The following is a 25,923-nucleotide window of genomic DNA, read 5'->3' on the forward strand; positions in this document are numbered from 1 at the left end:
AAAGCACCCAAAAATTTGTAAAGCAATTTCTCCTGATTACGGCAATACCCCATATGTGGTAATAAATGGCTGTGTGGACACACAGCGGGGCTCAGAAGGGAAGGACCATTTTGACCACATAGGTTTTTTGCTGACTTTAGTGTAATTAGGCCGTCAAAACTTCTATTGTTTTTTATTCTTTTTTTTTTTACGGCGTTCACCGTGCGCTATAAATTACCATATGTATATAGTTTTTTTATGTTTTATGGTGTTTGCACGATAAAATCACGGTTTTAAAAAAAATTATTTTGTTTTTGTGTTGCCATATTCTAAGTGCCACAACTTTTTTATTTTTCTATCAGGAAAGCTGTGTGATGGCTTGTTTTTTGCGGAACAAACTGTAGTTTTTATAGGTACATGTGACTTTTCGATCCCTATTTATTGTGACGTCCGTGGTCGCTGACCACAAACTCCTTCCATCCAGTCGACGCCCTTCTCTCAAGAGATGTCTGCACATACGGCTGTCCTGCTCCACAGTGACCACCAGGGTGCGCTCACGAGCTCAGTCCAGACTTGATAAGCCAGAGCGCACGCATGTTGGTAGTTGAGCTGATTGCTTCAGAGCACCCTGGGCTATAAGAAGGTCCCAGCCCCATCCTCCCACGCCTGAGCTTTGTTGTGTATTCCTAGTCTGTCTATGTGATGGCCTCCTAGTGTGTTACCTGTTCCTAGCATTCCCTACCTACCTGGTCGAGCACTGTGCTGTGCCAAAGTCGTGTCGTGCTGTATCCACGTCTGACCTGCTTCACCTAGCCTGACACCTGCCTGCTGCCTAGTCCCAGCCGAGCCTGCCCTGCTGCTGTCTGAGCTGCCACAGGTACCTATACGAACTATAGACTTTCACCTGCGCCCTGTTGGGTGGTATGGCCCAGTGGGTCAAAAGACCCTTTGTGACATTTATGCAATTATTTGGGAGCTGAATTGACTAAAAATAGCGATTCCGGTATAGTTTTTTTATTTTTATGGCGATGACCGTGCGGGACATAATGACATAATATTTTTATAGTTCAGGCCGTTACGGACGCGGCGATACCAATTATGCATAGTTTATTTTATTTTTTATCTAATAATAAAGGACTTTATAAGGGAAAAAGGGCGATTTTTAAATTGAAATATTTTTACATTTTACTTTTGTACATTTTTATTTAACTTTTTTTAACTTTTTTTTTTTTAGTCCCACTAGGGACTTGAAGATCCAATTGCTGGATCGTTATTATAATACACTGCAATACTTATGAATTGCAGGGTATTATACCTGTCAGTTTCACACTGACAGGAGGCATATTAGGTCCTGTCTCTGGCAGGACCTAATCGCCTTCCATAGATGGCAGACTGGAAGCCTTTGGTATGCTTCTGGTTGCCATAGCAATCGACCCCCGCAACAATCGGCCCCCGCAATTGCATAGCGGGGTGCCGATGTTGCTATAACAACTTAAATGCGGCGGTCGCTATTGACTGCCGCATTTAAGGTGTTAATCGGTTTGGATCACCGCTGTGATCTGACCCAATGTTTTCCCCCAGTACCTTGGCTGCTAGTAGCAGCCCGTACTGGGAGATGCCGGGCTGCGGGGACCGACTGTGTGCTCTGTTAGGAGCACACGTAGATTAACGGGCTTCAGGCACAAGGACCAGTGCTGCAGCCCGTTAATCTACGTGGGGTGGTCATGAAGGGGTTAAATCATCTCTTACAAAATTGATAAATGCTCATAAACGGTCATTTTAGCTGCATTATGATCAACTTGATCATAATTCAGCTAAAATGAGCGTTAATGAGCACTCAGGAGAGGAGACAGACTGAAGATCGAGCCGTCAGTGCACTAAACTGATGTATTTGACTGGGAACGGGACAAAGCAGCCTGCAATATAAGTGAATACAGGCAGACTGCCCAAGGAAAATGCTATTTTTTTTTTAATAAAGACCTTATTGGGGAAATTATTTCTACCCCAAAATCAGTACAATGCAATAACAAAAAACATTCAAAGGTATTTATAGCCTTTAAATGCATACTTTTTTTTAAACATGAGTATCTATGTGCAACGAATGGCTAATGGATGGCATCTGTCAGAAGTGTGTGTATTTTTTAACATGTTTTTTTTTACATCTCGGGATATGTCTGGATTAGAGATAAATTAAGGAAGGACACATGTGTATTTGATTTTAATTTCATTAAAAGAATGCAAGTATGTAGAAGAGAAATATTGTAATATTTCTATATTGGAGGCACACACTTCCTTCTTGTTTTGACTGTATAGACAGTACAGCAGAGTGTGTGTTCTTTATGGCAGCTGAAATAAATAGGAGACGAGCGACAGAGAAATGTCATAGATTATTGCAGTGTTCAGGAAGTGATGGAGTACAGCCCTCTCCAATAAAACCAAAAGTGACAGGGAGATGCAAGCCCTGTGGATTTCATCCTCTCGATATATACAGTGTTGCTTTTTCTTTATTTTTGACTTGTATAGTGTTGCTATCCTGTCCACCAGCAGAACAATAGAGCTGTCAATAACTCACACACCCTCTAATAATAACATGACTCTACTCATTCTTTTCCAGTCTACACAGCAAAACTGACAAGTGAGCTGCAGAAAACAGGAAGTGTCAGCCTATTGTGACTGCTTTAATCGTCAGTGTGAAAAACTGGAATACTTCAGGATAGTAACAAAGAAGAATAAAAGAAAACAAATTTAATGAATATCATTTTTTAATCAATAAAATGATTTATGTTTTTACTAAGTTATCAAAAGTAGCATTTCTGTAATGCAGAGTATACAGTTAGGTCCAGAATTATTTGGACAGTGACACAATCTTCATGATTTGGGGTCTGCATGCCATCACATTGGATTTTAAATGAACCAACTGAGATGCAATTGAAGTGTAGACTTTCAGGTTTAATTCAAGGGGTTGAACAAAAATATCCTATGAAACGTTTAGGAATTGCAACCATATTTCTACACAACCTCCTCATTTCAGGGGCTCAAAAGTAATTGGACAAATTAACATTACCATACATAAAATGTTGTTTTTTAGTACTTTGTAGAGAATCCTTTGCAGGCAATGACTGCCTGAAGTCTGGAACCCATGGACATCACCAAACGCTGGGTTTCTTCCTTTGTGATGCTTTGCCAGGCCTTTACTGCAGCTGTCTTCAGTTGTTGCTTGCTTGCGGGTCTTTCTGCCTTAAATTTTGTCTTAAGCAAGTGAAATGCAGCTTGATCGGGTAGAGATCTGCTGATTGACTTGGCCATTGCAGAATATTCCACTTCTTTGGCTTAAAAAACTCCTGGGTTGCTCTCACAGTATGTTTTGGATCAATGTCCATCTGTACTGTGAAGTGACGTCAAATCAACCTTCTGCATTTGGTTGAATCTGAGCAGAAAGTATATCCCTCAACACTTCAGAATTAATCCGGCTGCTTCTGTCTTCAGTCACATCATCAATAAACACTAGTGACCCAGTGCCTTTGGCAGCCATGCACGCCCATGCCATCACACTGCCTCCACCACGTTTTACAGAGTATGTGGTGTGCTTTGGATCATGAGCCGTTACAAGCCTTCTCCATACTTTCTTCCTCCCATCATTCTGGTACAGTTTGATCTTAGTTTCATCTGTCCAAAGAACGCTGTTCCAGAACTCGGCTGGCTTCTTTAGATGTTGTTTGGCAAAGACTAATCTGGCCTTTCTATTTTTGAGGCTGATTAATGGTTTGCACCTTGTGGTGAACCCTCTGTATTTGCTCTCATGAAGTCTTCTCTTTATGGTAGACTTAGATACTGATACACCTACTTCCAGGAGAGTGTTCTTCACTTGTGTAAAGTAGCACGGAAAGGATTCTGCGATCATCCACAACTGTCGTCTTCCGTGGACGTCCAGGCCTTTTGGAGTTAGCCCATGCTGCTCATTAAATAGTTTTTGAGATAATTGTCCAATTACCTTTGGACCTTGAAAAAAAGGCAGCTACATATTAAAGAGCTGTAATTCCTAAACCCTTCCTCAAATTAGGATGTGAATACCCTCAAATTAAAGCTGAGAGTCTGCACTTTAAGCCCATATTCATTAAATAACTGTATATTTAATGTTTTGGTAAACAGCTAAAATGCCAAAACTTGTGTCACTGTCCAAATAATTCTGGACCTAATTGTATAATAAGAGACAAAGCCAGCAGCCAAACTAGGAACTGAATCAAACTTTATAAGAACTAATTGGTAACTAGAGTTCAGAGCAAAAGCAGAACCAGGAGGGATCCAGAATCAGAACAGATGAAAGTGCAAGAGATTAAAACCAGGAGGCAAATCAGACAAAGAACCATCATTAGGGTTTATGGTATCAGGGAACACAAGAACAGTAAGGCTGGATTCACACGAGCATGTTCGGTCCGTAAAGGACGGAACGTATTTTGGCCGCAAGTCCTGGACCGAACACACTGCAGGGAGCTGGGCTCCTAGCATCATAGTTATGTACGACGCTAACTGCCTCTCTGTGGAACTACTGTCCCGTACTGAAAACATTATTACAGTACGGGACAGTAGTCCCGCAGCTCGGCAGGGACTCCTAGTGTCGTACATAACTATGATGCTAGGAGCCAGGCTCCCTGCAGTGTGTTCGGTCTGGGACTTGTGGCCGAAATACGTTCCGTCCTTTACGGACCAAACATGCTCGTGTGAATCCAGCCTTACAAGGAACCAGAAGTAAACAACAGGAAGAAAGGACAAATCAGGAGTAGAACTGAAGTCACAGCCATGAATCATGATTAGTACCATCAACAGTTTTAACCCCTTCCCCCTGCTTGCATTCTGGGCCCTAATAACCAAGCAATTTTTATAGATTTTCCATAGTCACATTCGAAGAGCTCTAACTTTTTTATTTTTGCGTTGACATAGCTGCATAAGGTCTTGTTTTTTGCGGCACAAGTTGTATTTTTTAATAGCACCATTTTGGAGTAGATGCGACCTTTTGATCACTTTTTATCACATTTTTTTAAAGTCAGGATTCACAGAAAACAGCAATTTTCCATTGTTTTTTTATATTATTTCTTACGGCGTTCACCCTGCGGGTTAAATAATGTAATAGCTTTATAGTCAGGGTCAATACGGACGCGGCGATACCAAAAATGTGCAACTTTTTTGCTTTCTTTTGAATAGTAAAGCATTTTGTAAGCGTAAAAAGTGGGTTTTTAATTTTTTTTTTTTCACTTTTTTATTAACTTTATTAAACTTTTGTTTTACTTTTTTACTAGTCACACTAGGGAACTTTAATATGCGATCCTCCAATCGCATTTATAATACACTGCAATACTTTTGTATTACTGACTGTCCGTTTAAAAAGGACAGGCATCTGCTATGCCATGCCTCTGGCAGGCATTCACTACAGGCAGACCTGGGGGCCTTTATTAGGCCCTGGCTGCCATCGGAAACACAGACACTTGGCGAGACACAGACACTCGCCGGGAATCAGTGGGATGAGAGGGAGCTCCCTCTCTCCAAAACCACTCAGATGCGGCGCTCGCTATTGAGCGCCGCATCTGAGAAGTTAAACAGGTGAGATCGATACTAATATCAATCTCACCTGTTCGAGCAGAGATGCTCCAGCCCTCAGCTACCTCTCGTAGCTGAGAGCAGGGAGATTTAACGGCTCCCCGGTCTGTTTATTTATTCTGATGCAGCGCCGTGAAAAGGCTATTGCATCAGAATAAAGCCCACTAATGACCGCCGTGAAAAGGCTTATCGGCGGTCAATAAGGGGTTAAAGCATACATTACTTTTTATTATTTTCTGTGAATTCGGTATATAGTAACCTATAGATGTCAAGATCCATTAGGGTAATAGGACTTGCCATTAAAAGCTTTCTCATTAATTATTAATAGGGTTGCTAGGGAGATTAATTACTTGTACCAATCTTTGTATTTAAGACCTAATTTTCAATATACTTTTGAAACAATTCAGTCAATACACCTCAGATAGGGGACTACATATTTATAGTGTTGTTTATTTGTAGCTGCACCTCCTGACATCAGATGCATTGGAAGAAGACAGTGATTAACTGCTCTTCATAATACTCATGTTATTTCTAAACACTAACAAACAATCAGGTGTTATTGTGAACTACAGCCCTGCTCCCCCACTTCTTCTCTGGTCCATGGAAGATAAAAGAATACTGTGTCACTGCGTAGTATGCTGCCTATCTAAGCAAAAGACTTGACGTTTTACTGTTGACTCTATAGGAACAGGCCTATAGCGCCACAGTTGGGAATATTTAAAAAAAAATGTGTAAAAAAAAAAAAAAAAGATTAAAAGATTAAATTACGTTACTTAGTTCTTACAGAAAAGGAAGCCCATAGATCAGTATGGAGTCTAAAATGAATTAATTTTAACACATGGTAAACTACAGTAGAACCATTCAGTCCTGCAATATAATGTAATGAAAAAGCTAAAAAAAAAAATGAAGATACAGTTGTGCTACATTTTTTGCCCATGAAAACCTATGGGTTAATCACAGGATACCATCTTTTGCTAACAACATATATACTTCTGAGGTAGCTCATAGTTGTGATGTGAATAGAGCATTAGTTCTACTGCAACATAAAACACTATTGACTCTTCAGGCTATTATGGAAACTAGTAGCCACTGGTACTGGTATCGGAAGCACATCCAAGCACATCCAAGCAGATTGTATGTGAATGGGATTTTTAAAATACCATTTACATACAATGTGGTTTCTCCAGTCTGAATTTACGTTGCTCTATTTACACTGGTAATCAGGACCCAATCCACAACATGTAAATCTAGTCTTATAATATTTAATGCTTCACTATTTACCTGAGCTGGGGAGAAGCATCTCAAGTTACGATGTCCCTCTGTAGCTGGTCTACCTCCACGTCCTCCATTATCAAGAGCAGAAACAGGTGATGTCTGAGAACAAAGGCCATGAGCCAATTCCATTTCAATTTCAGCATCCAGCTCCGCGTCCTCCTGTGCTTCTTTATTGCTGTCATCCAGGTGCTTCATTAATACAGCAACCACCACATTTATTAGAACAAACTGAGCTGTGAGCACAAAGCTTACAAAGTACAGAGGAGAGATGAATTGTAGGTTGCTCAAGCAGCTGCGGTCATCATTGGTGCAATCACGTAGCGTATCCTGTTGGCAGATCAGAAGGAATAGCTGAGCTTCCCGAAATTAATTATCACAAATATATAAAATTCATTGTTGCCAACAGTTTCAAATATTTTTCTGCCAGGTTTGTAACTATTTTCATTTTGCCATTTTCACTGATTTAATATTATGCATCTTCAAAATTTTCCCAGAATGTAAACTGCTAGGGAAAGAAAATGAACAGCGTTCTCAAGTACTGTGAGTAAATTTACTTAGAATCCTGTTCAGGACCCTACAAAAGTGTCTCTCATAAAAGCTTGAGATGCTGTTTCTGCCGAAAATCTATGAAGACCTCAACAAGACCTACACAGTGATTTGTTACCTTCATTATTCCATTCCAGTTATCTCCTGTAGAAACTTGGAAAAGAGTCAAGAAAGCCATCCCAAAGTTTTCAAAAGTGGCGTGTCGACTCATTCCTTCACATGGGTGATCATCATTGCATACTGTTAGAAACAGTAAGGTGTGCATATTACTCTTGAGTTACATAATTTATGGTATATGCTTGGGAGGAAAACTTGTATACTTTACTCACTAAGTTTGCCAAACAGCTCCACTCCCAGAGCTGCATAGATAAAAAAGAGAAGCATGAAGAGTAGACCCAGGTTTCCCACCTGAAACAAAGAAAACAAAAACAAACAATAAACAATCATAAGAAGACATAAAATTATATCAAAGTACAGCAATCATAGCAATAAAGCAAGTCCAGTATTTTTAGGTATAGCATTTGTAAACATACAGTTAGGTCCAGAATTATTTGGACTATGACATAAGTTTTGGCATTTTAGCGGTTTACCAAAACATATTGAATATACAGATACATAATCAATATAGGCTTAAAGTGCAGACTCTCAACTTTAACTTGAGGGTATTCACATTCTCATTTGAGGAAAGGTTTAGGAATGACAGCTCTTTAATATGTAGCTGCCTCTTTTTCAATGGACCAAATGTATTTGGACAATTATCTCAAAAGCTATTTAATGGGCTGCATGGGCTATTCCCTCAATAATCCATCAATTAAGCAGGTGAAAGGTCTGGAGTTGATTCCAGGTGTGGCATTTGCATTTGGAAGCTGTTGCTGTGAACCTACAACATGAGGTGACAGGAGCTCTCAATGAAAGTGAAACAGACCATCGTTAGGCTGAAAAAACATGAAGAAATCAATCAGTGAGATAGCACAAATATTAGGAGTGGCCAAATGAACAGTTTGGTACATTCTTGAAAAAAAGAGCGCACTGGTGATCTCATTAACTCCAAAAGGCCTGGACGTCCAGGGAAGACAACAGTGGTGGATGATAGCAGAATCCTTTCCATGGTGAAGAAAAACCCCTTCACAACATCTATCCAAGTGAAGAACACTCTTCTCGAAGTAGGTGTATGAGTATCTATGTCTACCATAAAGAGAAGACTTCATGAGAGCAAGTACAGGGGGTAAACCACAAGGTGCAAACCATTAACCAGCCTCAAAAATAGAAAGGCCATACTAGACTTTGCCAAACAACATCTAAAGAAGCCAGCCCAGTTCTAGAATAGCATTCTTTGGTCAGATGAAACTAAGATCAACCTGTACCAGAATGATATGAGGAAGAAAGTATGGAGAAGGCTTGGAACGGCTCATGATCCGAAGCACACCACATCCTCTGTAAAACATGGTGGAGGCAGTGTGATGGCATGGGCATGCATGGCTGCCAAAGGCACTGGGTCACTAGTGTTTATTGATGATGTGACTGAAGACAGAAGCAGCCGGATTAATTCTGAAGTGTTCAGGGATATACTTTCTGCTCAGATTCAACCAAATGCAGCAAGGTTGATTGGACAGTACAGATGGACAATGACCCAAAACATACTGTGAGAGCAACCCAGGAGTTTTTTAAGGCAAAGAAGTGGAATATTCTGCATTGGCCAAGTCAATCAGCAGATCTCCACCCGATCAAGCTGCATTTCAATTGCTTAAGACAAAATTTAAGGCAGAAAGACCCGCAAACAAGCAACAACTGAAGACAGCTGCAGTAAAGGCCTGGCAAAGCATCACAAAGGAGGAAACCCAGCGTTTGGTGATGTCCATGGGTTCCAGACTTCAGGCAGTCATTGCATGCAAAGGATTCTCTACAAAGTATTTAAAAAAAACCATTTTATTTATGGTAATGTTAATTTGTCCAATTACTTATGAGCCCCTGAAATGAGGAGGCTGTGTAGAAAAATGGTTGCAATTCCTAAACGTTTCACAGGATATTTTTGTTCAACCCATTGAATTAAACTTGAAAGTCTACACTTCAATTGCATATCAGTTGTTTAATTTCAAATCCAATGTGGTGGCATGCAGAACCCAAATCATGAAGATTGTGTCACTGTCCAAATAATTCTGGACCTAACTGTATCTAAAAGGAGACTGATGATGGTGACTTCTGGTGCACCACGTGGCCTTCATTCTGCTTGTGGTGAGCTTTTCTGGGATTACTAAGGGCCCATAAAAATTGGAAACCTTGGTTCATAGTAAAGCTTTGCAGTGCTATTCTTGCAGTCACAAATTTTGAGGTTCAATTCAAGAACTGAAAAGTTCTATCATAAATGTAATCCTTGGATCTTGCATATGGACCTGGGAAAAAGTCAGGTTTAATTAAATAAAATTGTTATTTTTTTCTTTTTACGTTATGTGTTTTCTCTTTATTTACACCTCCTCCCCGTGCATTTGGAGTGTGAGTTGTGGGATGGTTCGTGGAATGTCTTTGCAGGACTTTAAAGGGGTTGTCCAGTACTGGACAACTGATGACCTATCCACACGAGCGATTTCAAAGGGAGGTCAGAGGCAGAAACTGCTCGAAGAAAGAGCATGCCGCTTTTTTTCCACGAGTGGCCAAAAGCTTTAATCAATGGGGGGTGATTTGGGACGGTTTTTGGTGCTGATACAGCGCCAGAAAGCTCAGTGTGAACTACCCCTAAGGACATTTTTATTTTTACCTTAAATAACAGTAATGTCAGTATCAACAGTTCAATGGTGAATACAGATTGATAGATTGCACTGTTGGCAGGAACTTTAACATGGCTGGAAAAGGATAAAGCTGTCATAGTTTGTGTGTTCGCAGATAATAATCAGACTCATCACATGTTTCAATATTGAGGAGTATCTTGAAATCACAATCAGACAGGCAAAAAATCAGCTGCCATAGACTTTGATGATGCCGGGAATAGAGACGCCAACCATACAGCTTCAGTACCGATAAGTGACTATAAGATAAGAAATGGTAAATGCGACATGAGGGAAAAGAGTCGAGATAGGTCTATAAATTGGTAAAATACACCAGTGTGTGCACTGAAGGCCTCAGGAGATTTATGTAATGCATGAGCAAGAATATGAAGTAAAAATCAGCTGGACTGATGTTGGAGCTGTGATCTGATTTGAAATCAATATCGTTGTTGTCTTTTTCTTGTTCTCTCCTTAATGATCACCTGCCTAAGATTCACAGGACTAAGGCTCGCTAGGGGCTAACTCATTCATCAGGAGACTGTCATAAATCTCATTACACTTTCTGTCATCCCCAACTCTTTAAAATGAAATGCATCTGGAGTTTCCATTGTCAATTATGCTGGTGTGGGGAGCCCTGTTCCCTTAGGGGTAAGAGTATGGTTGATTGAAAACACTCAATAGAAGATGAAGAGTAATATTGATCTATTAGGTGGCAGCTCTGGTATGATGACATAGCTGAAGTACAGAAAGGGAAGACAAAGAAGATAGCAGGAAAGCAAAATGACTTACAAAGAATTCTAGTCAGTACAGTTAGTGAAATCAATACAAAATGTACAGCAGTAAAAGGACAGAGCACCGCCTAAATAATACTGTGTAGTTTTATATTAGCTCTGAAAATATATACAGATATGTCTAGAGGTTTACAGTACAAAAAAACAGAGGCACCCTTCTAATGCTTGTTTATGCCATGGCTATGACGATTAGTAGCTTTACATAGCACTGTGTAGTCCAACAGTGCTAGTGCTGCAGATACTAAAATAGCAAAATGCAGCTTTGACACTGAATCTCACCTCTATGAATAGCTAATTTCTGATTAAAAAAAACTGTGCCTCTAAAAGAGTTCATCCATACATCCCAACTGTCCTGGATATAGCGGGACAGTCCCGGATTCCGGGCAGTGTCTTGCTATCCCGGGCGGCCGGGGTATGTCCCGCTGTGAACTGTATCTGCGTCCATAGGACACAGATACAGTTGAAGTTAATGCTGAAGCAGGGAACGATCAGCTCCCTGCTTTAAAACTACTTCAGAGCGGAGAAGAAGAGGGAGCTCCTCCGCTCACCGAGGACTCCGAGGGTACTTTAAGCGGTGTGCTTGGGGAAGCCCTTGACATCACTGTTCATATATGGACAGTGACATCAGTGGCTACTGATTGAGTGGAATCCCCATTGCCGATGATCTGGCCAGGGATTCTGCTCCTAGAGAAAACCCCTGAGGTCATGGTCCATATATGGACATTGACGTCAGGGGTCCTCCTGGAGCGGAATTCCAAGCCAGAGTCGGCAACCGGGATTCCACTGAATGAATAGCTACTGACGTCACTGTCCATATATATATATATATATATATATATATATCCTAGAGGGAGTCCCAATGGCTCTATGGGGGGTAGCGCTATCTACAGGGGGTTGGCACTATCTTCAAGGGGTGTGTGGAATTATCAACATGGACACTGTGGCACTATATAGGGGCACTATCTACATGGGCACTATCTACATGGGCACCGTGGCACTATCTACAAAGGCACTGGCAGTTTATATGTGGGCACTGGGGGCAGCTTTGGGGGCATTATACTTTATAAGGGCGGCTAGGGGCATTATACTGTATGGTGCAGCTATGGGGTCATTACATTGTATGGGGGCAGCTTTGGGGGCATTAAACTGTATGGGGCAGCTATGGGGCATTATACTATATTGGGCAGCTATGGGGGGCATTATGATGCATAGGCGCAGCTATGGGGCATTATGCTGTATGGGGGAATTTGTTTGGGCATTATACTGCATGGGAGTATCTGTGTGGACATTATACTGTATGGGGGCATCTGTATTGGCTTTAAACTGTATGGGTGCATCTATGGGGGCATTATACTGTATGGTGGCAGCTATGGGGGCATTATACTGTATGGGAGCAGCTATTTGGCATTATAATGTGTGAGAGGCACTATTGGAGCATGATACTGTGTGGGCTAAACCGGGTGTGTATGGGCGGGGATTGGCTGGGATTAGAGGCGTGGCAAAAGCAAAGCTTTTTGCCATGGCACGCTATGCGCACCACATTGGTTGTCTCTCTATGTGATACTTGAAAGTTGGGTGGTATGCTTCATCTATGTCAGGAATGCCACTGAATAGATAAATCCATCTACAGTTAGGGACAGAATTATTTGGACAGTGACACATGTTTTGGCATTTTAGCTGTTTGCCAAAACATATTGAATATACAGTTATATAATCAATATGGGCTTAAAGTGCAGACTCTCAGCTTTAATTTGAGGGTATTCACATCCTAATGTGAGGACGGGTTCAGGAATTACAGCTCTTTAATATGTAGCTGCCTCTTATTCATGGGACCAAAGGTATTTGGACAATTATCTCAAAAGCGATTTAATTGGCTGCATGGGCTATTCCATCATCAATTAAGTAGGTAAAAGGTCTGGAGTTGATTCTAGGTGTGGCTTTTGCAGTTGCTGTGAACCCACAACATGAGGTCAAAGGAGCTCTCAATGCAAGTGAACCAGACCATTGTTAGGCTGAAAAAAAGTGAAGAAATCCATCAGAGAGACAGCACAAAAGTTAGGAGTGGCCAAACCAACAGTTTAGAACATCCTTAAAAAAAAAAAAAAAAAGAGCGCACTGGTGATCTCGTGAACTCCAAAAGGCCTGGACGTCCACAGAAGACAACAGTGGTGGATGATTGCAGAATCCTTTCCATGGTGAAGAAAAACCCCTTCACAGACAGCATCTACCCAAGTGAAGAACACTCTCCTCAAAGTAGGTGTTTCAGTATCTAAGTTTACCACAAAGAGAAGACTTCATGAGAGAAAATACAGAGGGTTTACCACAAGGTGCAAATCATTAATCAGCCTCAAAAATAGAAAGTCCAGATTAGACTTTGCCAAACGACATGTAAAGAAGCCAACCCAGTTCTGGAACGGCTCATGATCCGAAGCACACCACATCCTCTGTAAAACATGGTGGAGGCAGTGTGATGGCATGGGCATGCATGGCTGCCAAAGGCACTGTGTGACTAGTGTTTATTGATGATGTAACTGAAGACAGAAGCAGCCGGATGAATTCTGAAGTATTCAGGGATATACTTTCTGCTCAGATTCAAACAAATGCAGCAAGGTTGATTGGACGTCGCTTCACAGTACAGATGGACAATGACCCAAAACATCCTGCGAAACCAAAACCAGGAGTTTTTTAGGGCAAAGAAGTGGAATATTCTGCAATGGCCAAGTCAATCAGCAGATCTCCACCCGATCGAGCCTCATTTCACTTGCTTAAGACAAAACTAAGGCAGAAAGACCCACAAACAAGCAACAACTGAGGACAGCTGCAGTAAAGGCCTGGCAAACATCACAAAGGAGGAAACCCAGCGTGTGGTGATGTCCATGGGTTCCAGACTTCAGGCAGTCATTGCCTGCAAAGGATTCTCTACAAAGTATTAAAAAAAAACATTTTATTTATGGTAATGTTAATTTGTCCAATTACTTTTGAGCCCCTGAAATGAGGCGGCTGTGTAGAAAAATGGTTGCAATTCCTAAATTTCACAGGATATTTTTGTTCAACCCCTTGAATTAAACCAGAAAGTCCACATGTTAATTGCATCCCAGTTGTTTCATTTCAAATCCAATGTGGTGGCAGCAGAGCCCAAATCATGAAGATTGTGTCACTGTCCAAATAATTCTGGACCTAACTGTATCTGTCTGGCTATCTATCTTTGTCTCTCTGTCTGTCATTCTGTCTATTTATCTATATAGGGTCATAGACTATAGGGGATGCAGAAGCTGCAGTTACACCTGAGCCCTATGGCTTGAGGGGGCTTATTGGCCACACTGGCTTGTAAGCCGGCCAGGTTTATTATCTTTGTATTGTTACATCCTGTCCTAGTTTATTGTCCCTGTATTGAGAAAAAACTATGTATAATATCGCTTACTTTTATCCATTTGTTTATTGCACCTGTGTTGTGCCATCACTGTTTTGTACTGCATACCTTTATTATAACTGATGTGTTTTTTATCCCTGTGCTATGATATAAGTGATATAAAGGTGAGACAGCAATGACTATAAAAATCCACACAATGCAACTTCACAAAGAAGGGATGGTCTCCAAATCAACAATACAAAATATTTTCAATGAAAATTAAAGTGACAGCATCCATGATAAGGGCCCTTTTACACAGGCAAATATCAGGCAAACGAGTGTTCACAGAACGCTCTTTCCCGATTAGTGCCCTGTGAACACGGAGAAAAGATCAGCTGATGAACGAGCAAACGTTCGTTCATTGGCTGCTTGTATCGTATATGCTGCAGAAAATATTGTTGTTGTCGGCCGCACATCTCCCTATGTAAACAGGGAGATGTGCTGCTGACATTGTAGAAATGTATGGGGACGAGTGATTGCAGTAACGAGCGCTCGTCCCCATACGTAGCTCCTTGTGAAAGGAGAAAACGAGCACCGATCAACGAGATGTCTCATTGATCGGCGCTAGCTTTCACGGCCCATGTCGGGCTGTGTAAGAGGATCCTAAGTCGTGGTGTATCGTGACCAAATCTGCATGCAGTACAGCAATCTTCCTAACCTTACAGAAGATGGGTCTTTCTCTAGCTTGATTTGTGCACAATAAAGGACAACTCATAGTGGATTCTATCGCTTCTCTATTGATTGAAAACATTACGTCTTGTGTGACATCACTGTGCGCATTTTTTCCTTACTATGACATCACTATGTACAATAAACTTTTACTATGACGTTTATATCGTACAGTGTTCTTATTCCTGCATCATCCTTGTACTATTATGGCATTGTAATTATTATTCCTGTGCTTTCACACCATTACTCATATATACTGTGACATCACTGTCTTTATTATGCTTGTATTGTGACATTGTTGTTTTTCTTATACCCACACTATGATTTCACTATCTTTATTATCCCAGTGGTCTATCTATCTTAACATAACTCACCTAAAAATTCTATAATTGGAAAAAAAAAAGAAAATAAATGAATGTCTTCTAAATCACACAAATACATATATAAAGAGCAATGACATGGTTGCTCAGCAGCAGTGTCCATCCGCAGCAGCAAAGCAAAGGCAAATCTGGCACTCACAGGCTGCTCTCCTTTACTATTATTTTACATGGTCCATACAATATTATTTTATATGGTAGATTTTTAATAATATCACCAAGTTTCACTTGCTCGCAGGAAAAGTCAAACTACATAATCCATACAGAAAAATCCAATGTGACACATACTGCAGTAATCCTATATATTCTACTTATACATTAGGATACATAACTCATGTTCCTCCAGGGGTATACGTTAGCTTTAGTAACACTATGTTAAAGATTTTCTGTAGCCTGATTGATGCTTTTATAACTAAAGTGCCAATGCATATGTTAACTTTGAAGATTTTATATTTTTCGTCAATGTGCAGCTATTGGATTGACCTATATGTGACAAGGTTAACTGTTTTCTGGCAATATGTGGAAAAATTTTTAATGATATACTTAGGGGTAAATTTATCAATCTCTAAACACTAATATTATAGCGTTAAAAAGTTACACATTATTGCAAACCCCATATTTGTGCAATGATTAGCCACTTTATGCCATTTTATGCTTCATTCGCCAATTTTTATTTTAAAAGTAGGCAGGGCATAGCGTAAGTAGGCTGGGCCACCAGCAGCTGGACAAATACCCTATAATTTACGCCTCAAGATTAAAGTGTAGCTAAACGTTTGGCAAACTTCTGACATGTCATAGTGACATGTCAGAAGTTTGGATTGGTGGGGGTCCGAGCACTGAGACCTCCACCAATCGCTAGAACGTAGCAGCTGAAGCTCTCGTGTGAGCGCTCAGCCGCTTCGTGTTTGTTCGGCTTTTTCTGGAAATAAATGTATCGTGTACGGACTCAATAAAATGTCTATGAGACCGTACTCTGATACATCAGCTTTCTGGAAAAAGCCAAACAGACTCGAAGCGCCTGAGAGATTGGTGGGGGTCTCAGTGCTCGGACCCCCACCAATCCAAACTTCTGACATGTCACTATGACATGTCAGAAGTTTGCCAAACGTTTAGCTACACTTTAAATTATAGCTGTAATCTAGGCCTACTCTTAGATGATGTTTATTTCCCTTTTTGGCACACGGTGAGCCAGAGATGTTCTATGCGCTAATGTTTATGGGGCTAACGGAAACAGTATCACTTGGCTGTCTCTGTCGGCCCCACAGACATTGAATGGAGCGGAAGTGTACAAGCGCGACTGCTTCTCCATTAAAAATCCTCCTTACTGCAATCGTGAAGTGAGGAAGAGCGGGAGTCGGGACCCCCATACTAGTGATTGGTGTGGGGCCCCTACCGATCATACTTTTATCACCTATCCTGTGCGTGCACCTTTTAATAAATTAATCACATTTTACTCCAGCATTCTTTATTTTAGATCTAGCGTATGAATACAATCTGCTGTTAGATAGTTTGGTACAATGTGTTAGTGTAGGTAAAATGTATCATGTTGAGAGTCCAGGTTTCCAAGGTTGAATACAATTGTATGGACCTCTCAGCTGAAAGAAGATCTATATAGGTTTTAGAGGGGAAAACCCTCTGTGATGTTAGAAATTGTGAGATATTTATTCACTCATTTTGTGTCCACAGTTTTGTTGTTGGTTTGAATCTGTTATTTAACCCCTTAACGCACCTTGACATAAGTTCACGTCATGGTGCAGGAGGTTTTCGTTTCCATCACCATTGATTTCAATGGGGACCGATCCAGTGCCAATGGTTTCCGTTTGTCTCAGTTGTGCAAGGGTTCATCGTTTTGACAGAATCAATAGCGTAGTTAACTACGCTATTGATTCCGTCAAAACAACGGAACCCTTGCACAACTGAGACAATCAGAAACCATTGGGACCGGATCCGTCACAATTGAAATCAATGGTGATGGAAATGGAAACCTATGGTTCCGTTTGCGTCAGTCATGACTCTATTCTGACGGAAACCTCAGATGGAGCGTCAGAAAAGAGCCCGAGCGGATATGTGAATGAAGCTTAACTTTGTCTTTTGCATTATACTTTTAAGGGTGGTGACTGCTTCCATCTTGGTCTTGTACTCCACCAATCTATCCAAGGCAGATTTTTAATAAAGTGTAGAATAAATCTGGTTCCCACCTACCCTGAATACAGTTTGTAGGCCTAGGCTCAAGTGAGTGGTGAGACTTGGCATGTTGTAATCAAAATGTTTGCTAGGAACCCCATATTTAGTATAGTAAACATAGATGTCATTTAAAAAAAGTACAAATATAAAATTTTGCATATGCCTTAGCACCCGCAGGATGATGCTGTATCTTTGTGTTTATTAGCATATATATTTTTTATTATAAATATATATACAGGATAGATAGATAGATAGATAGATAGATAGATAGATAGATAGATAGATAGATAGATAGATAGATAGATAGATAGATAGATAGATAGATAGTTATGGAAGAAAATCCCACAGCACTCCGTGTTAGTGGATTATAAATTATAAAATATAAACAAAAGAAATCCCACAGCACTCCAATGGTTCCAAAAAGTATGTGATTTATTCAGTCAACAGCTGCAACGTTTCCGTCCTGTTATAGGACCTTTTTCAAGCATAGGGACACAGCAATACATGCAGGTATATAAGGTTAGAAATAATGATTTTTATTTGAAATGATAATTTTCTCCTTCAAACTTTGCTTTAGTCAAAGAATGATCCATTTACAGCAATTACAGCATTGCAGACCTTTGGCATTCTAGCTGTTAATTTGCTGAGGTAATCGGGAGACATTTCACCTCATGCTTCCAGAAGCCCCTCCCACAAGTTGGATTGGCTTGATGGGCACTTCTTGCGAACCATACGGTCAAGCTGCTCCCACAACAGCTTTATGGGGTTGAGATCTGGTGACTGCGCTGGCCACTCCATTACAGATAGAATACCAGCTGCCTGCTTTTTCCCTAAATAAATTCTTGCATAATTTGGAGGTGTGCTTTGGGTCATTGTCCTGATGTAGGATGAAATTGGCTCCAATCAAGCGCTGTCCACAGGGTATGGCATGGCGTTGCAAAATGGAGTGATAGCCTTCCTTATTCAAAATCCCTTTTACCTTGTACAAATCTCCCACTTTACCAGCACCAAAGCAACCCCAGACCATCACATTACCTCCACCATGCTTGACAGATGGCGTCAGGCACTCTTCAAGCATCTTTTCAGTTGTTCTGCGTCTCACAAATGTTCTTCTGTGTGATCGAAACACCTCAAACTTCGATTCGTCTGTCCATAACACTTTTTTCCAATCTTCCTCTGTCCAATGTCTGTGTGCTTTTGCCCATATTAATATTTTCCTTTTATTAGCCAGTCTCAGATATGGCTTTTTCTTTGCCATTCTGCCCTGAAGGCCAGCCTCTTCACAGTAGACGTTGACACTGGCGTTTTTCGGGTACTATTTAATGAAGCTGCCAGTTGAGGACCTGTGAGGCGTCTATTTCTCAAACTAGAGACTCTAATGTACTTGTCTTGTTGCTCAGTTGTGCAGCGGGGCCTCCCACTTCTCTTCACATGAAAGCTCTATTTTTCTAGCCATTTTGAGAGTTTAATCGAACCCACAAATGTAATGCTCCAGATTCTCAACTAGCTCAAAGGAAGGTCAGTTTTATAGCTCCTCTAAACAGCAAAACTGTTTACAGCGGTGCTAACATAATTGCACAAGGGGTTTCAAGTGTTTTCTAATCATCCATTAGCCTTCTAACACAGTTAGCAAACACAATGTACCATTAGAACACTGGAGTGATGGTTGCTGGAAATGGGCCTCGATACACCTATGTAGATATTGCATTAAAAACCAGACATTTGCAGCTAGAATAGTCATTTAGCACATTAACAATGTATAGAGTGTATTTCTGATTAATTTAATGTTATCTTCATTGAAAAAAACTGTGCTTTTCTTGCAAAAATAAGGAAATTTCGAAGTGACCCTAAACTTTTGAACGGTAGTGTGTATATATATATATACACACACACACACACACACACACACACACACAGTTCAGCCATAACATTATAACCGCCAAACTGCTCTGACCCATCGAGGCGTGAGGGACTCTGCAAGACCGCTTGTGTTCTGTGGTATCTGGCACCAAGACATTAGCGGCAGATCAAGTTGTGAGGTGGGGCTTACTTGTTTTTCCAGCACATCACACAGATGCTCAAGTGGATTGCGATCTCAGGAAGTTCGTGCCCGTCAACACCTTAAACTCTTTGTTATGTTCCTGAAACCATTCCTGAACAATTTTTGCAGTGTGTCAGGACATATTTCTCTGTTAAAGGAGGCCACTGCTATTAGGGAATACCGGTGCCATGAAGGGGTGTACTTGGTCTGCAATAATGTTTAAGTAGGTGGTACTTGTCAAAGTCACATGCCCATAAAGGGCAGGACCCAAGGTTTCCCAGCGGAACATTGTCCAAAACATCAAACTGGCTTGCCTTCCTCTCATAGTGTAGCCTGGTGCCATCTCTTTCCCAGGTAAGCGACATAAACGCAGCAAGCCATAACACACACGAAAAAAGGAAATTCACAAAAATTCACCAAAATAACTTTTAAGGACATCATGGTGGCTCAGTGGATAGCACTGTTGCTTTGTAGCACAGGGGTGCTAGCTTTGAATTTGTCCAAGGACAACAACTGCATGGCATTTGCATGTTCTCCCTGTGTTTGCATGCGTTTTCTCCAGGTTCTCTGGTTTTCTACCACACTCCAACTAAGGGCCTGTTCACATCACCGTTTGGCTTCCGTTCTGGGGTTCCGTCGGAGGGTTCCGTCGGGTGAACCCCGCAACGGAAAGTGAAACTGACAGCACAGCTTCTGTTTCAGTCACCATTGATCTCAATGGTGACGGAAACATCGCTAATGCTTTCCGTTCGTCACCATTCCGTCTGGTTTCCGGTTTTCCGACGGAATCAATAACGCAGTCGACTACGCTATTGATTCCGTCGGAAAACCGGAAACCAGCCGGAATGGTGACGAACGGAAAGCATTAGTGATGTTTCCGTCACCATTGAGATCAATGGTGACTGAAACGGAAGCTGTGCTGTCAGTTTCACTTTCCGTTGCGGGGTTCACCCGATGGAACCCCGGAACGGAAATGAACGGTGATGTGAACAGGCCCGAATATTGATAAGTACATTGGCCCCAGTTTGTGTGAGAAATAGAAAATTAGATTGTGAGTTCATTTAGGACAGGGACTGGTGTGAGTGATAACAAAATATATTTACAGCTCTGCATATTATGTTGTGCTATATAAACAATGAAAGTAAATAAATTATAAAAAAATTATAAGTGATGCAAAAAGTGACATAAATTTTTATATATATATATATATATATATATATATATATATATATATATATATATATATATATATATATATACGTGATGAATTATGCACTGGGGATTTATTATATATATATATATAATAAATCCCCAGTGCATAATTCATCACGTTGTGAACTTTAGTTTCACGGAACACAAAAGATGTTAATGATACAGTATCCGAGGTACAAAGGTCAGGCCTTTCATTACCTGCGGCAGAGCTTGTACGACAGTGTCCAGTAGCGCCCTCATCCCTGTTGCCATTTTCAGCAGCTTTAACACTTTAAGATGGAGAGAATTGAGAACAGAACGTAACAGTAAGTAAGTTTCAAAAGATACAACACAGAATCTGATCGTCTTACAGTTTTATTGGCTAATTGTACGTTGCCTCCAGGGAGCCTTTTATAACATTGTCATTAAAGCTATTAGGCTAGAGTAAAAATTACGATATTAAGAAAAACAAGTTATTATTTAGTGTTAATCTGAACTTTATTTCTATCCATCTCATATTTTGTTTTCTTACCTCTAGTAATGCGTAGAACTCTCATGATGCGAATAATGGTGGGATTAATGGGTAAAGCAGCGTTGATTTCAATTTCTTCCAAAGTGATTCCCATTACAGATAAGAGCACAATGGCCAGATCTAACTGGTTCCACCTACACAAAATAAAAACACATTTATGACACGTTTCAGTTATGAACTCAGATGTGATCAATATTAGGTGGATCCTGTATGTCAGAGACATTCAGGACCCGCTCACAGCGGAACCGTCAATTCAGCTGAACCGACGGAATCAGCTGAGAGAAAGATACAGCTTCTTTGTATACAGGATACATAGAGGCTTTATCGTAAAAAGTAAAAAATAAAAATAAGTCAATTTAAAAATTGCTTAACACAAAACACATTAATTTAATTAAAAAAATAGATTAAAAAAATTCTTCCAAAAGTGCACAGCCTTTAAGTGGAGCAAAATGGACATCTTTCTGATGTAAACCTATGCTAAAAGTGTCCACATGGCATGTACTTAATAGAAACTCATGAGGAAGTTATAGAAAGTGTTTGTTTCCTTTTTATATGTACAAACATATCCATTGAATAGGTGCCTGAAGTGCAGTGTAAATATACACTATACAGTATTGGAACACTTACTGTATACATTACATTTACATGAGCTTTTGACGTCCCATTCTAAAGCCATAGGCATTAATATGGAGTTGATCCCCCATTTGCAGCTAATATAGATTCCACGGCGGTGAAGCACAGCCGAGCAGCGTGATGGCAGCTTAAGAACAGAGCTCCTCACAATACCTGGTCAGAACCCTGGCAAAAACAGCTCACAGGCGATAAAAATTGTTAAGACCATGAAGGACTGACCCAGGGAGCAGATCGGTATCCCTAAATCTAGGAAAGCACAGGCGGATATGGAGAAATTTCTGCACAGGAAACTTGCAGCGTCTCCAGCCAGGAAACGTAACCCCTTCCCGCCGCAGCCCTTTTTTCAGATTTTCATTTTCGTTTTTTCCTCCCCACCTTCCAGAAGCCATAACTTCTTTATTTTTCCGTCAATATAGTCCTATGAGGGCTTGATTTTTGCGGGACGAGTTGTAGTTTTTGGAGCACCATTTATTTTGCCATATAATGTACTAGGAAACAGGAAAAAAAATATTTGTGGGGTAGAAAATGAAAAAAAACTGCGATTCCTCCATGGTTTTTTGCGTGCCGTTTTTACAAAATTCTCTGTGCAATTAAAACAACATGTTAACTTTATTCTCTGGGTCAATACGACTATGGCAATACCAAATATATAAAGTTTTTTCTATATTTTACTACTTTTACAAGTAAAAACCTAAGTGTAAAAAAGAGAATTTATTTTGTGTCGCCAAATTCCGAGAGCCACAACTTTTTTATTTTTCTGTCAAGTGGTATGAGGGCTTATTTTTTGCGGGCTAAGCTGTAGTTTTTAATAATACCATTTTGGTGTACATGCGACGGTTTGATCACTTGTTATTTAATTTTTTGTGGGAGATTAGGTTACCAAAAAATAGAGATTCTGGCGTTTACAATTTTTTTTTTTTTACGGCGTTCACCGTGCGGGTTAAATAATGATATATTGTAATATTTCAGACTTTTACGGACACGGCGATACCAATTATGTTTATTCATTAATTTTTTTACTATGCTCTAGGGGGAAAATGGGAAAAGGGGGGTTTTTTGAGCTTTTAATTTTAATTTTTTTTTTTACACAAAAAAAAACCATTTAACTCATTTTTACTTTTTTTTATTAGCCCCCCTAGGGGACTTTAACCAGCGATCGTTAGATCGCTTGCACGATATAATGCAATACTAATGTATTGCAGTATATCGTGACTCTGACAGGTAACTATTAAGCCCTGCCGGAGGCAGGGCTTAATAGGTGCACGGAGATGGCGGACCTGGCGGCCTTCATTAGGCCCCCAGGCAGCCGTAGCAACCATCGCCCCCCCCCCCCCGCAATTGCGTTGCGGGGGGCGCGATGAGATATTAGAGGGGGTTGCCCCCCTCTTTCTAATGATTTAAATGCTGCTGTTGACCGCGGCATTTAATGAGTTAAACGAGCGGGATCGTGCTCGAGCGCGATGCCGCTAGTTACTCTGAGGTGTCGGCTGTAACGAACAGCCGACACCGGCATTGTATGAAGCGGGTTCTCTCCGTGAGCCGGCTCCATACTTCCCCTACCCGACTTTGGCGTATAGATACGTCAAATGTCGGGAAGGGGTCAAATGGCACCGGACCTCGCTAGCGAACAAGCACGAGACAAGCAATTAAAACCAGAAAGTGGAGGGGAGCATTCTGATGTGGGAGAGGACTATCAACCAGCTCCTGTGTTCAGAGGATTTATTAAAAGGATTCTGTACAAAGCCTAAGTATATTAATCAACAAAAATATCCCCTTTAGACTCCTTTCTGAAAAGAAAGACCCAGAAGGCCGTTACCTTTTTATCAAAGCCACTATTGGAAACATTCTGTTTTCAATAGCCAATTTACATGCAACTAATTGCAACCAAGTACAGTGGATTGTTCAGACCGTAGACTATTTCAAAGTGTTTGCTGAAGGGGCGTTAGTTGTGGGAGGTGATCTCAATATTCCACGAAATCCTCACATTTCCTATAGAACTTGCTAATCTTCATATAACAGACACATGGAGACTTCTCTATCCCACAGTCAGAGATTTTTCATGTTTTTCTCCTGCACATCGGCAGGTATAGGGAATATACTACTCCCTGATCACGCTCCAGTATTTGTCTCCCTGAAGCTAGAGAACATTCCAAAAGGGGAAATGCAATGGAGACTGAACAACACTATACTTAGTGATCCTAAAAACTTACCTATCATACAAGAACACATTCAGCGTTATTTACCTCACAACTCCTCATTGGAAATCTCTTGTGCCATTTTATGGGAAACACATAAAGTGGTCATCAGGCGGGAACTCAACCCAACTCCTTTTTCTGTAAGATTTCTAGACTTGAGACTCAAGTTCAAGAAGAACTAGTTGGACTTAGGCCCTGTTCACACAGAGTTCTTCTGCCGCGTTTTCCGCGAACGGCCGCTGCGTTTTTTGACGCGTTTTATGGCAAAAACGGCTCAGGGTTTTTTCCTTTGCCTTTTGAAGAAAGAGGTAAAAAAATGCCTCAATAAACGAGGCAAAAAAACGTGGCAAAAAATGCATGTGGTACAAAACCACTTAAAAGCAACTGAAGCTGATTTTCCAGGCAGAATTTTCTGCCTGCAAAAAACTCTGTGTGAACAGGGCCTTAGAGAAGAGGTCAAAAATATCTTAACATTAGAACTGCTAAAACATTTCACCTTACAAATATAAACGCTACATGCACGGAGAAAGAGGAAATAAAATGATGGCGGCGTTACTTAAAAAAATCAACTGGTACCCTTACTAGGGAGACCAGGGACATAGCAACAGTTACAAAAACTTTTCTCATGACCTCTACAACCTTCAAGACAATTCTAATAAACCCACTATCCCAGTTAATTTGGAAAAGGAAACTGGAAGCTTCCTGGATAAGCTAAATATGACCCAAATTTTAGCATAAGATAAATTATTCCTAACTAAACCCTTTACAGAAGAAAAACTTCATAAAGTTCTTAACACAATTCTATCCCACAAAAGCCCAGGCCCAGATGGCTACTCGATGCAATACTATAAAAGGTATAATACTATTTTGCTACCCCACTTCACGTCCTTATGCAACTCACTGTAAAACATGTCTTCTTTGACTCCACAAGCTTTAGAAGATTATATCTGTTTTGCCTAAAGACGGAAAGGATCATAAACTTTGCAGCAGTTATATGCCTATTTCATTGTTGGATACGGATCTGAAGTGGTGGGCAAAAGCTTTAGACAGGGTTAATTGCTACCTGAGATCATTGGACCAGAACAAACTGTATTTGTTGATACAATACGCACGTTCCTCTAACATACCAATGATCCCTCTCGGCACTAATGCCGAGAAGGCCTTCGATAGAGTCAGCTGGCCTTATACGACTGCTACCCTGTCAAAATTTGGTATCCCTAATGAATCCATATAAGTCATTCTGACACTATATAATAAGCCAAGAGCTAAGATCAGGGTGAATGGCATACTCTCGGAACCCTTTATAATTTCAAATGGCACGCGACAAGGATGTCCCCTATCGCCTTCGCTTTTTGTGATGGTGATGGAAACCCTTATACAGAGGATCCGACAAGATGACAACATAACTGGTCTAACAATAGGACAATTCGCACATCTGTTATTACTTGTAACCAACCCCTCTACCTCCCTCCAATATTTCACCCAAGCATTCACTGAATTTGGCCTTTTATCAAATTTTTTAATTAATTTAAAAAAATCAAATGTCGGAAATCCTCAACATTTCAGTCCCGCCACTATTCCTCTTGGATATAAAACAAAACTCCACATACAAATGGCCCTCTACCTCTATTAAATATCTAGCCATACTGGTATCTAAAAACCCTTCACTCCTTTATAAGCTCAATTATATTATCATGGTGGACTCTATAAGAAAACAACTATATTCCCTAAAAGTCTCCTTTATGTCATG

The 25,923-nt window shown here is 40.5% G+C and overlaps 1 protein-coding gene across 2 annotated transcripts in view; it reads right to left on the bottom strand.

Moving 5' to 3' along the window:
- CACNA1I (calcium voltage-gated channel subunit alpha1 I) overlaps positions 1 to 25,923 on the bottom strand; it is an 884,757-nt gene that overhangs the window by 59,890 nt on the left and 798,944 nt on the right. For both annotated transcript variants that reach the window (XM_075833728.1, XM_075833727.1), the window contains exons 28-32: positions 21,346 to 21,479; positions 21,033 to 21,103; positions 7,722 to 7,800; positions 7,511 to 7,632; positions 6,853 to 7,173 (exon numbers count right to left, since the gene is read on the bottom strand). In XM_075833728.1, the coding sequence (XP_075689843.1) occupies positions 6,853 to 7,173; positions 7,511 to 7,632; positions 7,722 to 7,800; positions 21,033 to 21,103; positions 21,346 to 21,479 (727 nt within the window). The remainder of the gene's footprint in view (positions 1 to 6,852; positions 7,174 to 7,510; positions 7,633 to 7,721; positions 7,801 to 21,032; positions 21,104 to 21,345; positions 21,480 to 25,923) is intronic.

The sequence above is a fragment of the Rhinoderma darwinii genome, chromosome 7 (genome assembly GCF_050947455.1).
Source record: "Rhinoderma darwinii isolate aRhiDar2 chromosome 7, aRhiDar2.hap1, whole genome shotgun sequence".
In the NCBI taxonomy this organism is placed as follows: Eukaryota; Metazoa; Chordata; class Amphibia; order Anura; family Rhinodermatidae; genus Rhinoderma; species Rhinoderma darwinii.